At 36.2% G+C, this 16,369-nt stretch overlaps 1 protein-coding gene across 7 annotated transcripts in view; it reads right to left on the bottom strand.

Annotated features, from left to right (window-relative positions):
- Window positions 1–16,369, bottom strand: part of LOC140754297 (uncharacterized) — a 185,103-nt gene that overhangs the window by 729 nt on the left and 168,005 nt on the right. For 4 of the 7 annotated variants that reach the window (XM_073089276.1, XM_073089278.1, XM_073089277.1 and 1 more), the window contains 4 exons: window positions 4,550–4,694; window positions 3,909–4,024; window positions 3,469–3,568; window positions 84–3,388 (listed from right to left, as the gene is read on the bottom strand). In XM_073089276.1, coding sequence (XP_072945377.1) covers window positions 102–3,388; window positions 3,469–3,568; window positions 3,909–4,024; window positions 4,550–4,694 — 3,648 coding nt within the window. In that variant the 3' untranslated portion in view covers window positions 84–101. Of the gene's footprint in view, window positions 1–83; window positions 3,389–3,468; window positions 3,569–3,908; window positions 4,025–4,549; window positions 4,695–5,402; window positions 5,663–16,369 lie in introns of all 7 variants that reach the window. The other 3 variants (XM_073089283.1, XM_073089281.1, XM_073089279.1) reach the window with 2 other exon arrangements.

The raw sequence follows: 16,369 nt of genomic DNA on the forward strand, positions 1-16,369 counted from the left end.
GGCAGTGAAGTTACTCTGGTTAGGTTAAAGACTGACCTAATTAGTGGCATGGCCGTTATTTGGATTCAAGTTAATTAGTATACCTTAGACGTAGCACCTTATTATTTGGTCATCCCCTGTTTAGCGCGCCGCTCCCACTCCGCTCTCATTTGCAATATCCCTTTGAACTGAGGCGACGCATCTGCTTCATCTTCTGTCTCTCTCTGCTCCTGCTTCTCGCTATCCCCATCCTTGTCTATCACAGCACTCTCTCGCTTCTCCGACTGCCTGAAGTCGTTCCTTTGCCACGGTCGTTTGGTTAACGTATCTGCTTTGTAAGCCTCGCTTTTCGCAAGACTTTTGATGTCTTCTCTATCGTTTGAGGGATCTGGGAACGTTCTGTTCCTCAATCTCTTTTCTGGCGTCGAGTCTGATACTTCCTTTTTGTATTTGTTCACTTCGTTTCGGAAAACTGGTGCACTCTCTCGTTTTGTGGATACACTATTAATGCTTATGCTCCTCTGGTAGTGAGGCACCCCGAATTGGCTGACTCGAGCCGCGATGTCGACGAGTTTGTTCTCAACGCTTTGGTCTTTGCTGTCTTCGTTTTCCTTGTCGCTGTCTCGCGACTTTATTGACGCGTTAAATTCGTTCTTGAGTACTTTAGTCCGGGTGGCCGCTATGTTATCGGCTAATTCTTCTTTGTTCGCTTTTGAATCTGCTATTTCCTGCGCCAAGTGATCGGCCTCAGAATCTTTGAGTTTGAGGGAACGACGTGCGAACACTTTCATTAACTCCGGTTCATCGTCATTTCTCTTGTCGCCACGGGATTCTTTGCCAATTACATGTTTTTTCCTGTACACTACGGCTTCCTCGTGTCTATCGGGGATGCGATTTTCATTGCTGTCAGTACTCTGAATGGAACTCTTACTGCCGAAACTAGAATGAGACTTTTGATCCATGGATATGTTATCGTATATCTTTTCAGTGCTTCCTTCTGTGCTAAGAGAATTCGTTCTGGTCTTTTCCGGCTTGTCCTGACATTCCACACTCATTGCCTTTCTCTTAAAGAATGTTTTTGGAGTCAAAGGGCTCTGAGGTGTAACGGGAGTTACAGATTTTGTAGAAACTTGAGTATTTTTTTCATCTACCTGAACGGACTCGACTATGCTATCAATAATTTTACTCGATTCCCTCTTGATTTGAGCAGAAATTGTTTCTGAAACTTGGAAACTCCCGATTTCCTGCTCCTTATCGGCTTGTGGACTATCATTTTTCTTTGGCGTTACATTAGCTGTAAGTACGATATTCGTAACTGGTTTTGCGTCAACTTTATTCAATTGAATGTTCAGAAACTCGGGAACCCCGGGCTTAACGTTTGCACTTTTTTGGATTTTTTCATCACTCTTTTTGGTAGCATCAGTTTTGACGACGACAGGGGATTGCTCCTTATTGATATGAGTGACGGAGATAAAGCTTTCCGTATCAATCTTATGATCCTTTTGTATATTTTTCTCACTCTGACTCAATGCACTTTCTACTGAAATAGTCTTCCTTCTATCTTCCATAGGCTTTTCCGGACTACTCTTAACACTATCTAAAGAACTAGACTTGAGTATTGGGGATATGATCGGCTTAGGGGAACTAATTATGTCATCTATTTTGGCCTCTATCTGTGAGATGTCACTATCACGTTTATGAGCATCCATTGTGATATGGATACTATTTGTGAATAGTTTCCTATCATCGTTGATATCAGTTTTGAGGCTGTCAAGGTAACTGCTGTCTGTGCTCGGCAAACTGTCGTAATTCATTTCTGAGTTACTGTGCATCATGCTGTAGTTTCTTGCTGACAATCTTTTAGCACACTCATGTCTTTCACTCACGTTCCTCCTGTAGTTCACCTCCCAACTTTCAAGAAGAGGTTCCGATATGCCTACAAAAGCTGGAAGACTTGGCATCTGATTTTCTTGCGAACTGATCGAAGTCGATTCCGATGCGTAACGGAAGCTGTGTGATTTGCCAATGCTGCTGCGTGTTTCAACATATTCGTCACCAAGAGATCTCAATCCTGATGTTACATACGATTCTTCCGTCTTCGCCATGTGATGTGCCTCGCGTTTAGACTCCACTTGCTTCTCGCGGTACTCGTAAACGTGTTCCGAAGATCTGTTCGTATGTTTGACATTCTCAGAGCTATGATATGCTGAATTTTTCGGTGGTGAAGTCGAAACTACTATACCGGGATTAAAGTATGGTATGTTCTTAGGCATGCTTCCGCTGTGGAAAACGAAGTCATTGTGGTGATGACTTTTGATACGCATCGCCCCTGTCGAAGACTCTTCGTCAGAAATCTCAAGCGTCGGAGACAAGCTTTCCTCTTGAGCTCTACTCGCTAATTCATTAATGATGAATGCCTTCGACGAATACGGATCGATCAATCTTTGAACAGATGCCGGTCTCTTGGACTTATCGTGATGCAAACTAAACGATTCTTTCTTTGTTTCATCAATGGCTTCCTTGGAAGACGTTCGCTTTGACCTCTCGACTTTCTCACAAAACTCTTCGCGTCGACTGAAACGGTTCTTCATTTCTAAGTTAAGTAACTTATCTGTTTCTTCAGCAATTTTGAGATCAGGTATATTGTAGTCGACACCTCCGACTTTTGCTGCATTGTATACATCTTTGTAAGCACTGTCTTGAACATACGCACCCTTGTTGTCTAATCTTTTGTGCATTTGATTCGCGAAGGCTTTCTGACCAGCAGATTTATGCGTACGTTCTGCGGGAATCGGTTTGTAGCTTTGCTCAGTGTAATAAGACGAACTTCTTTCAGTGTCCACAGATTTGTACTGAGCTGTGGCTTTGTCTGTCTTCGACTTTTTAACTTCCTGCTGACCGTCTCCATCAGTCTGATCCTTCTTCGATTTCTTTCCACTCTTCCTCAACAACAGTCTACTGAAAAACGATTCCTCTTTCTTCGAAGATCTTATGACTTCATTCTCCATTTTCTTTTCTGACTTAGATTTTTTCTCGAGGCAAGATTCTTCAGCTTGTTTATTTTCTGTGCGATACTTGCTCATTCTCTCCTCTGAGTGGTAAGCTTGAATATGAGCTTCGGTTGAACTTGACTGTATTTTTGGCGAGCTCTCTCTTATGGACTGTTGGTCCTGTGTGCTAGATTTACTTCGCTTGATCGAGGATCGTGGTGTGTTCGACTCTGCGATGCTTAACTTAGCAGGAGATTGTCCAACAAGATGGCTGAGTGCTAGGCCAGGTGGTAACGACGAAGATTTAAGCTTAGTATCGCTCGGAGGTTCCAGAACTTTACTAAGTTCCCGACTCATTTGTTGATGCTGCTCTTTGATGATCATATGATGCTTCGTAGTTGTCGATGAAGAGAATGATTCTGGAAATGAGATAGAAAATCGTTAACTAATATTTCTTAATAATTTAATTGAAGTTAAAGGAGAATTAAACCGTATCTACCAGTAACAACTTCTGAGGTTTTGTGGGTGACTTCAGGAGTAGTGCTTCGTATCATTTCTTCGTTCAGTTCGGGTGTTATCGGCAAGGCTGAAGCGGCAATCTGAAATTGGAAACATAATAATATTGAGAACAGACGTTATTATATTTAATTAACAAGATTAAAATTACTTTACTAGTTTAGTTGATATATTTTATCCATCCTCTTTTATTATTACTTACAAAATATAATAACGCAATAGAACCAAAATATGCGTTAGACTTATAAGTTGTGTATCTGTTTCCACACTTACAAAATAGGATAATAACGCAAAACGTAATAAGTCGAGCATGTAATATGTTGTGTATCTGTTTCCAAACTTACTTATAAAATATGACAATTAACGAAAAATGTAAAGTCTAAGTAGGGCGTGTAATAGTTGTGTATCTGTTTCCACACTTACAGGGTTGGCTTTCTTCCGTCGCGGTGCGCCGTGTGTGCGGCGAGGGCGCACCGCCATCTTGTGTTTGGCGGCCGAGTGCGACAGTGGCGCCACTCCTGTTGGCGGCTCCGACGAATCTGGAAAACAAGATGAATACTTAGATAGGTTTTGTTTATTTGTCGTGTTTGTTAATCTTTAAGTAGTTTGATAATGATGATGTTTAGGTAAAGAACGGATAAAACATATTGATTCTATTGACTATTAGATATCATAAGTCATTAAGGCAATTTTGTAACTAACATTGCTCAGCGTAGAGTGCTAGTATTAAAAGTAAAATGTGAAAAGGATGCTTATTTGTATAGGGGCAAAGGACAGAAAAAATTAAAATCTGGAAAGTATAGTTATTTTACATAAGCATTAAGTATTCCCGTGTAATATTCGCGTATAATATAGGAAAATCACAAAAAAAATGTAATGAAATTACACTTCTTTTTATAATTTAACAAGATGGGGAAGAAAGGACCTCAAATGGCGAATGTAATGACGATGGCAGATGGATGACGACGGTGGTAGATGTTATGTAAAGAATTACAAAGCACTTTTTGAATGTATTTACCTATTTTGAACAAAAGGCTGTATTTTGTATTAGTGTAGAAACTCACTGTAAAGGTCGGAGTGGTCGCTCCTAGCGGAGTGGTCGTGCGAGTGGTGGTGGCCGCTGCTGCTGTCCTCGTCCATCTCGGAGGAGCCCACGCTGAGCAGCGAGCCGTCGCTGCACGACGACTGCGATATGCCTGCATGGTGCCGCTGGAAAGATGAAAACTACTGTTAGTTTGTTGTTAAAAGCATTTTATAGTTTTTTTTATTAGTGGATAGGCACGCATTTGGCCTCGATCTCGCCTGCCTAGAAGTAGCCTATTCACTAGATTGAAGACTAGATTATATTCATCGGAAAACACAGAAGCCGGAAGAAGAATAATTTTAAAGGTACTCGATATTATTTCCGCATATTAACATTAGTACTAAGTGCTGCTATGTTCTGGCTTGAAGGATGTTGTGATGCAGATAAATTAAGCATTCCGTAAGGCAGTAGGTACTGGTCCTCCGAAACCCTTATCGCAATCATTGTCCTTTACACATAAATAAATAATAAATAAATTAATAATAAAAATAAATTATTAAAAATAACATCAATTTCTTTAAACCCTTTTGAAGATGTCAAAAGCAAAACAAAAAAGAGACTTAAATCTTTATATATATATTATATATATTAAAGTCATAGATCTTTATATACAATTTTAAAAATTTACAATTTCAAAAAATCTAAATTTTTAATTAGAACTAAATTAAAATTTAACGGAAATTGCACTGTGAAAGAACCCATACAATCTGAAGAAGATATGTTTTTCTCCCTTAAAACAAACGATATATTACCAATTCCTTTTATGCAGTTAAAGCCCAAGTTAACAATAACTGCATAGTCTATAGTATCACTCATAGATAATATTTAAAAACCTTAATATTAGCGCTGATATGTCGTCTCCGGGGCGGAGGTCTCCGAATCTGCACCTCAGTGGTCTGAGTCACGTAGAGCATCATTTTGAAAAATCACTTAATCACTACTGTCACATCACATCATTGTCTGCACATAAATCACTTTTAACTATCACTTAACTAATACGAGTAGATTGTTTATCAACACATGCCACTTATAGTTCATTTATAAGTACCTAATAGTGTTACTCTATTGTTTTTATTATCACGTCTTATCATACCTGTTCGATGAGGAAAATAATGTACTTGTCTATTAATAAGCTAAGGGTGTTAATGCACAAGCGACTGTTTTTGACGACAACCGTCGGCGGTAGTGACCGTCGTCGGTCGCTGACTACAAGCGGCGACAATCAACGGTCGTCGACAGAAACTGTATTTGTGTATTAGTTCCGTGTCGCTAGTGTGTTACCGCCTTACCGCCCTTACAATAACTGACAAAACCCTTTATACAATAACTGGATTAAATCGGTGTTTAGGTATTGAAATATGAAATTTTGCATAGGAGTTCCTTGTATAAAGTAGATTAGTAAAAGAGATATTTTTTGAAAATTTAACCCTTAAGGGGCTTTTTATTAATAATGTTCGTTATTGGTTTTGGTAAAGATAATGTTGGTTTTAAACTTATCATAACATTACAATACTAATAGCGTTATATGGTTTACCGGGGGCGAACCTACTTGATAAGCAATTTTATACGCTTTATTATTATACTCATTAGCGCCATTAGCTATTATTTCTTCTATTTGTTGATACAAATACATATATTGTTGATACACATTTGTTGATATGATAATCATTATAGAAATAAAAATAATTTTATTACCCAATGTATACCCATGTTTTTAAACCTATGTTCCCCAATAAAGTTATTTGATTTGATTTGTAAAATTACACAGAGCGTTTCAAAGTAGTCCTCAAGGGAGTTAATACATCTAACCGACCTCCTGTAAGACCTCAAACGTATTTCCGTTTAATCACAGATACTACAGAGACCTAATATTATAAATGCAATTGTGAGTTCGTTTGGTTGTTACTCTTTCATACCTCAACTACGTAACAAATTGTCATGAAAATTTGTACACAGGTTGTCTTCATCATCATCATCATCAACCCATTATTGTCCCACTGCTGGTCACGGGTCTCCTCTCATAATGAGAAGGATTAGGCCATAGTCCACCGCGCTGGCCAAATGCGTATTGGTAGACTTCACATACCTTGTTTTGTTTTTTTTTTATAAATCTCTCAGGTATGCAGGTTTCCTCACGATGTTTTTCTTCACCGTTTAAGCGATTGATATTTAATTTCTAATACGCACATAAATTTTAAATCAGAGGTACGTGCCTGGGATTTGAACCTCGGACCCCTCAATGGTGAGGCCGAGTTTCTTAATCACTATCACTGCCTTGTTGTCTAGGGTTCATAAAAGGACATAATATACCTTTTATCCCGAAAAACGTACCGGTCCAGAGGCATACACAAAAACCTCTGACCACAAGCGAAGCCGACGCAAAATCTAGTTAACCATAAGGTGGATTGCATGATTATTACATTCGTAAATAGCTATTGTTTCATTCATGTACTTGTATTTTATCAGCCTTGGATTCGAGAAGTTTTAGACCTGTCACTTGGAGTCAAAGAGTCTGATCTAATCTTATATCTAATATATCATTATCGTATATCATTTACATATCTGATATGCTTGAAGTAGTATGATTAAATATGACTAAAGATGTTTGACACATACAATCAATTTTAATATTAATATTATTATCTTATATATAAAACATACATTGTCTATTTTTTATTACATAAAAGTAGAATAGACCAGCATGCCCTCTAGCTGATGGCAAGTAATTACTGCCATCCGGTACCTGTAATCAACCCCAGATAAGATTAGAGTCGTACCTGAGATTGTCCACAGTGCTTAGATATCCTTGAGGACTAAGTTGGAACGCCTCGGATAAGTATGTCTTCCTTGCCATACTCTCCAAACCTAAACACAGCTATATTTATGTTCAAGTTTTTTATTGTTAGTATGTGTTGTTGTAGCGGCCATCGTTATACATATTCTTTAAAAAAAAGGTATCTTTCTATTAAGGTTCAAGAGATAGAGCCCTATGCTAGACGGATCGACAGACAGCGAAGGCTTAGTAATAAGGTTTCGTTTTTACCCATTAGGTACGAAAGCCTAAAAAGCGTAATTTTCTCTGCTCTAGCAATTACACCATAAGTGTCTCACGTCACCATAAGGCTACTACTACCATAATACTTCATTTTATCACATTTTAGGTTATCATCATAATATCAGCTATTGACATTGACATTGATGTTATCAGCGCTATCAGGCACTTCAAACACGCCGATATCAGCGCTACTGCAATATACTTTGCATAAATTAATAACTTTAATATGTTATACTTTTTATATAGAAACCGCTTTCTACACTCACAGCACCACATTAGGATTCCCTGTATCGTGGGTGCTACTGACACACAGAGAGACAAATACACAAACACCCAGACCCAGAAACAGAAATCTAAATTCATCATTTAGAAATCTGTCTGGCCGGGGATCGAACCTGGGACCCTCTGCGCGTCAGACCGGCATGGTGACCGCTCTGCCACGCGGATCGCAGTATGCAGTCTACCTGATGGTAAGCCACAGATGCGTAGCTAGCCCTGAGGACTAAGTTGGAACGCGATAACCGTATATCTCGGATAAGTATAATTGTATTGATCATATTCGTAAGCAAAAATATGATGCAGGCTATGAAAGGTAGAACCCTGCGTCGTTCGACTGTGAAGGCTTTACAGTCACCTATTTCTGCCTAAGGAGGATTATAAGAAGCATTTTAACTTAATCCTAAGCGGTAGTTTTTTAATTAGCACCAGATGAACGGGATGGCGTTTGCTATACCAATTAATAAAAAATGTGGAGATAATATGGAAAGCGCCTTCAATATTTAGATAATTTTCAGGACAGACATATTAAAATCAACATTCATGATTTAAAACTCGGTCAGGATCGAACCTGAGCCACTCGTTTTATCAAACGACTACACCACACCGGTGGAATGTTACACAAAAAACCAATAACACACCATCATTGTTTTTAAGCGATTACAATAGAAAATGAACGGAAGAAACGGTTTTAGATTTATCTTTCAATGTTAGATTCTTATCCGAATCCACAAATACGTAAAATTGCCTAAAAAAATATCGTTAAAATAGGACTTCCGCTAATTTATCATTGATATTTTTAATACGGATTATTGCTTTTTAAGTAATCTTTAATTGACGAAATACGATATCGTTAATGATAAGTGTTACGACTTTAATAAATGTGTTTTAAAATTAGACTACTCGATAACCTGCAATTTGAAGTTCGATTCTTGAACAGACATCTAATATTTTAAGACTTATATATTTTCGGGGTGAATTTGGTTTTTGTATTGAAGTATTTTTGAGGAATCCCATTTATATCTATAAAAAAGGAGCAAACAAGCATACAATTAAATTATTGAAATGTTCACTGCTGCCCATGAATATCTGTAATCGACTTACAAACAGAATTAAGTCTATGATTTTAAACTATTTTCGCGGAATTGAGACATTTTATTATGTAACGGGTACTCACGATATGCGTTTTTTATTGCCGATATTTCGACCCAGTTGCATGGATCGTGGTCACGGCGAAACTGAGGTGGAGGGGAGAAACCGTTGACAAGTACTAGTGGTAGATTAATTTATCTACCCTACGTCTAGTTCGTTTTTCTTTTCTAGGTTTCATATCACGACACACAACACTAACAATATCCTTACGCACCGTACTTTAATAATAAAAAGAATTAAGTCTTACATGAAGTAGGTAGTTCAAAATTCGAATACTACCTTATCGCTGCCGATAAGTTAAACGGCAAAGGAAACTGCGTGAAGAAGCCTACTTGGCTGAAAGTTCTGTAGGAAAATATTCTCAGAGAAGTATGAAAGCCGCGCTTGACCAGCGTTTTGAAGGTGGTAGCACCCTTTTTGCTTCGACTCCGGCGGCACATATTTCTGCCTATTAACAGTAGTGTTAAGCGCTGCTGTGTTCTAGCTTGAAGGGTGTGGTAAGGGAGACATACTTTTCCGAGGCGTTCCAGCTTAGTCCTCAAGGGTAGCGGCGCATCCGTGGTCGACCTCAGGTAGGAATATCTAATTGAATCTGGGGTTGATTACAGATTACCATGGGCAGTAGACACTTACTATCAGGTGGACTGCATGCTCGTCTGCTACTCTTATATTATAAAAAAGTGTGGTGGACGGCTTTAACAAGAACACCCGTGGCCAGCTAAACAAAAACCAATTTGATGATAATGAATTCTAACTATTATTGTCAGGCTTTAACAAGAAGACCCGTAGCCTAAACAAAAACCAATTTGACGATAATTAATTCCAACAATTACTGTCAAATATTTCAGAGATTAGAAACCTCCATTAAACCGTTGTAATTCATAACTTATGTACATAATTTCCAACAAACCACAATCCACATTAGTATTAAATTAGGCTGGAAATTAGGCGAGCGTCACCTTGAAACGCGATAGCTGCCGAGTATCTACACTTGATTGCGTAAAAACGTATAACGTTGGTTTATTTATTTGGTCTAATATCGACCGTTATTACCTAATACTAACTAATATTGTAAATGCGAATGTTAGTTTATTTGTTCCTTTGTTTGCTTCACCTTCACACAATTCTACAACCGTTTGACATTAAATTTTGTACACACGGTCAGAAAAGCACATAAGGTACTTTTATCTAAAAAAATCGTGTTTTCGAGGGATAGGTAAAAACCTATGAGCAAAAGGCCTCGTGAGCAAAGCCGTGGGTAAAAGCTAGCTATAACTCTATTAACTACACTGGTTGGATGACATCAACTTATTTACTTACTTAATTGAATTTTCGTGGTGAAGTACTATACATTATTTGTGTTCAATTTCATCTATTTTATTTTAAAATATATTGTATACTACATGCTTATTTGCTACTTGTACAGTATAAAAAAGTCTAAGAATTAATTTCTATTAATTAACACATCAAATTGATGAATTAATTGGACAATTAATTGCAATTCGAGTGTTTTCTTTTAACGCATTATTTATAAATTAACTGGTTAGTGGTAAAATAGCGTTAAATGCATTAATGTTGACGTATATAAACCGTTTCGAATTAACAGTTCGCGTGAGGTTAGCGATATCTGAAATATCGATTATAATTTATAATTGCAAAATAATTCAACTGACACACGTGTTGAAGTACGAATCCATTATGATAGACTTAAATGTGTACCGGTTTCCTTACAAAAAGTATGAGGCGTGTAACATATATAATTATATGTAATATGTTATTATGTTCGGTATAATACTTTTCATATATTTTCTTATTAGACTAATCAAAACTTTAATGAAATGTGTTATTTTGAATAAAATGTACCTTTAACTGTAACTGTAGTTTTATTTAGTTTTCATCTGTTATGGTTTCCGTATAAATAAGCTTTTTAATTTATATTTTCTGTTACCATAATATGTTACTTAGTCTTGGAAAAAGTAGAATTGTCTGTGGTCTATTTACTGTTATAATTTATACATACTCATAGATTAGTAAAGATTACTCACTCCTAACAAGAAAATGTACCCAGTTTTGAGAATTGAAATAGTTGCGTAAAAAAGTTATGCCACGTCTCTGTGCTAAAATATCCCTAAAATAATTGAAATAATTATGTATTTATTATGTAAATTACGCATATATTTTTCGTAATATTATTTATTCGTAAATTTTCTCTTAAAATGTTTTTATTTGTCAAGAATTCAAAAAAAAGAACTTACTAAAATAAGCCGTTTGTGGCTTCATTCAATTTCAAGGCGGCGAAGTATCTTTACTAATCTATGTACATACTTAATATTTTTTACATTGTTATTATAATCACGATTACTGAAACAATAATTAACTAGAAAAATAAACTTACATTTTTTAACGAACATTTTCGTATTCATCATTGTTTTTTATAGACTGTCAATAATAAACATTTAATTTCTAATAGCGTAGCTATTTTCTATCACGCGTTTCGTAACGTTGGCAACAATGTATTATAATTTGTAACGTAATTTCCCAAGAGTATATTTTAATTGTCCTGCGGTGTATGCAGGTGCGGCGTGCGGGTTGCAAAATTAAATATACCGTGCATGCGTACATAAGTTTTATTACATGTTGGTGGTAGAAATCATCATGGTTCCCTACCTATACATTTTAGGGTTTCGTACTCAAAGTGTAAAAACGGAACCCTATTGAGCCTCCACTGTCTGTCCGTCTGTCACAGGGCTCTATCTCTTGAACAACAAAATATACTAAAAATAAAAAAATAAATCTAAATAAATGGGGGTTGCCGTTTTTCGCTTCATATAGATGAATTACTTACAAATACTAAAAATAAAAAATAATGAATATTTGGTGGTTTGGTGGGAATCCTTCGTGTGAGAGTTCTGCTCGCACTTGGCCAATTATTATAACGTATAAATAGCATTCGAGTATGTAAGGCTCTTGCTCATTGCTCCCCCTGAGGATTAAATTATAACGCCTCGAATAATTAGGTATATGCCTTTTACGACCCACTTCAAATCAGTGCAAAGCAGTTGCATTTTTTAACAAAAATAAATAATGTATACGGAATCCGTATTTGCAACCCGCCTCACGCTTGGCTTTAGTTACAAAAGGTGAATATAAATAACACATAAACGATATTGCGGTCCCCACAGAGTAAAATAATGAGTCAAACGGACAGACAGACGTATCCGCATCGGGCGATCCCGGCGATTGCGGCCCCCTCTTCCGCTTTCTATATTGATAAGTGTCGTTTCATATGGTAATGGGCAAACGTAACTTTGGTGTTCCACTTATGTATAACAACGACCGCCGTCGAATTTAATTTGAGATTATGTTCCCCTTATATACCACAATGACTACCGATATTCATGCTTTTAAATTACAAATAGGTGACGATGATTAAGATCCATAATAGGAATATTCTAATGTATAACAATAACATAAAAAAGTGTTTGTTCAAGAATTGAGATTAAATGAAAATGACATAGATATATTGATTTATGAATTTGAAAAAAGTACAACATATAAATTTGTGTAAAACTACAACATTATGATTATTTAAAACTAAATAATATAAATATCAAAAAATATATCACATATAGTTCATTCTCGTGGGCCCTTACTAAAGGCATTTAGGTCTAAATGTTACCTAATGATCGGACTCAATTTTAAAGAGTACTTAGTTTCGACTAAATTATCATAAATTACTAATGTAGATCTTGAATAAAACATTTGTTTCATTAATATATAATCTGTATTTTATTGCGTCTAATTTTAATACAGTTTAATCCTATTCAAGTATTTTGCAATGTGCAATGACCATTTGATTAGATTATCCACAAAGGTATATAGTTAAGTACCTACAATATTACAGGTAATGGATGATAAATAGTGCAATTTAACATTTATTATAGATAACACCTGCAATAGAATATTGCTCCAACAGTACTTGTATTAAATTTGACTACCCTAAAAGATCTTAAATAATTATCATAAATCCAAAAACATAAATTTCATTAGTGGAATAGGAATAACTCGTGGTCGCTTTTAACATCTAATGGAACACCATCATTGATACAATGGGCATGATGACAAATTTTGAACTCCACTTCTATAATGTAATACATGTCTACTAATTCCAAAAATCGTATTATTTCGGCAATAAATTCAGTATTAACGGAAATATTATTATTTTTAAAACAAATTTTGAATTAAGCGCGAAAACGCTCACGGGTGTCATGGCGTCCGCGAGTGACATCACGCTTCGATATTCCATAGAAAAGTTCAAGCAATACGGTGACACGCAAAAAAAAAACGGACGTCATTTCGCCCCGATTAGCGTTTTATATGCAATATTTTATACTTTTATTTTATTGAAAATATAGTGAATCCTAAAATTTTTATTAAATCTGAGCTATTTTTGAGAATGCTTTCAACACATTCTTCGATTTTTCAATACTGTCATGCCCATTTAGCGGGAATCGTGGTGTCATAGTTCCCGCTACAACACTTGTCAAAACAAAATGGCGCGCAGAGTCACAGACTAATAAACTTCATGACGCTTCCGTAGATATCAGATATTGTTATTGATTATATCGTTTTATGAATCGAGCGCTTTCTTCGCGTAATTGTTTTATTATGCAGACGTTATGTACTGGGGCTATTAATATTGTTTATGAAGGAAAATTCGAGTCGTGTTACGTTCAATGTCACCTTTATTGCGAAATCGTTGAGATTTGTCGACGGGCAAAATTAATGTATGTAACGAGTGATATTGCATTGTAACATTGTATTAGATGGCTAGTTTTAGTTTGAATATATTATGAATGTTAAATTACCCGAACTTTAAGCGACTTATTATTGTAGGGACAACTTAAACTGATGAATTATTTGTGTCTATGGGGAACATGGATTAGTAAAGATTACTCACTCCTAGCAACGAACATGTAACCAGTTTTGACAATTGAAATTGTCACTGTCATCTATTTTCGTGTTTGAAAAATATTAAAAAAATGTAGTTTTTAGATAATTTACGAATGAAACGACATTTCTCCGCACTTTTCCTTGCTCTTGCTGACAGGGTTGTACTTTTTGCCATTTTTAAGCATTAAGTTTGGGTTGAAGCATTAAGCAGTTCTGTATCAACTGTGACAACCTTACTCCTCTAGTGGCAACGGATCTGCTAGTGGCTTTAGGTAGATATGGAACTTATTCTATATGGAGTTGATCACATACGTCCATCAAGTGAACTGCAAGCTGCTATTCCAATCTTATATAATAAACAGGGTTTTTCACGCCATTCCCGATTGATTCTTGGGCGTAATAGTTCGCAACTGGGTTTCTTTTTTTACTCAGTTAGGAGCTTACGAACTAAGGAGCGGGAAATTGGGGATCTAATTCACTTAGATCATCTGTACGAGCGCTCTTTCGAAGTAGTTCGTTCGCAAACTACAGAAGACTACTATTGACGGAGGACACTCGTACTACCGTCATGGCTTCGTCTATGGGAGTTGAAGGCCCTCACGTCAAAGTACTTTTATAACAATACATTGACCTTAGAAGCCTGAATTAACTATTTGCCCTCATTTTAATGATTTCCACAGCTAAGTCACGTTCGGCGACGATAACACGACAAACCATTCAACTGACTGGGTTTTTAATAACATATTGCTAAATGTTTGATAATGTAAATTCTCTGAAAAAATTGATATTATTGAACGTAACGCGATCAAAAAGGAATTTATTACTACTTAACTATTTTATTTTATGCATTTCGTGAATGCCAAGCCAACAAACATTTAAATTCTTCAAATGATGTTTGAAAATAACTTTTTAAATATTAGATTTTTTTTTAAAGATGTGTGTTATGGAGTTTCTTTCGCCGCTTCTTCTCCATAACGAAACCCCTTGTGAAGTGGTGGTAGTTGTTTTGACATTCAAAAAGTGCTCTGTAAAGAACCTATTTTGAATAAAAAATTTAATTTGATTTGATTTGATTTGAGATCTTTAAAAAAATCCAATATCAACATTTTTTAAATTTTCACAAGTGTATATTCATATAAATAGAACAAAGCTATTTTTACATTCATTACTATTCTACTCTTCCTTTACTACAAAATAGTAAAGGAAAATGTATAATAACATACATAGGTATTAAAACAATAAATGAGTCTATTTTTGGGTATCGATAAGTCGTATTGGTCATATATTCATAAAATTTCAGATTAGTATCAATGATGTATGTAATAAAACTACTCATGATAAGACTATTGAAGGTGATAAGATAAACATATTTGACGCAGAAGTTTATGAGACACTTCCACACATTTATCTACGGTCAGAACAATATATTAAAACTGTACCTATATCAATGACTTAGTAGGTATCGGATATTTCTTCGTCCGTCGCATCTTCGTCCAAATAATTAACAAACACCTATCTTCTATGCATTCCGTGCATTGGTGGGCACAGATAGGACCCCCAATAATATGAAGGGCTTCGGCCATAGCCACACTGATAACAGATATCTTTGAGAACATCATAGTCAAAGTCAAAAATATTTTATTCAAAGTAGATTCTTTACAGAACTCTTTTTGGACATGAATATACCTATCGCCACTTCGCAAGGTGTTTCATTACGGAGAAGACATGAAAAACTCATAGTAGGTAATGTAAATTTTCAAATGTCACAGAAACAAGTTGGTCTTAATAAATAAGTAGTAAATGAATATAAAGTTGACCTGATGGTCACTGCCACATCTGTTATCCATATGTAAGTCGCTATAAACCACACCCTACCATCTAAATGTAAGAACTGCTTTTCGATAATTAGATTTGGCAGTGGTACCACCCCAGTCGAGTTGATATACGGGTTATACTACCTTTCATGACAATAAATTAGTGATCATTGTTTCGCATATCATATTTTGAAGGTGGTAGAACCCTTTGTGGTTCGACTCCGGCAGCACCACCGCCACACCTATTTGTACCTAATAACAGCAGTGTTAGGCGCTGCTGTGTTCCGGTTTGAAGGGTGTGGTAAGGGAGACAGACTTTTCCGAGGCGTTCCAGCTTAGTCCTCAGGGGTTAGCGGCGCATCAGTGGCCGACCTCAGGTAGGAATATCTAATCCTATCTGGGGTTGATTACAGATGTCCATGGGCGGCAGTAGCCACTTACCATCAGGTGGACTGCATGCTCGTCTGCTACTCTTATAAAATAAAAAAATAAAAAAATCCAAAACTTATAAGTATTTTAAATTATTTAACTTCTAACTAGTTCATAATTG

This window comes from Epargyreus clarus, unplaced genomic scaffold (genome assembly GCF_041222505.1).
Source record: "Epargyreus clarus isolate Ecla_fem2 unplaced genomic scaffold, WU_Ecla_fem_2.2 ptg000029l, whole genome shotgun sequence".
Classification (NCBI taxonomy): domain Eukaryota; kingdom Metazoa; phylum Arthropoda; class Insecta; order Lepidoptera; family Hesperiidae; genus Epargyreus; species Epargyreus clarus.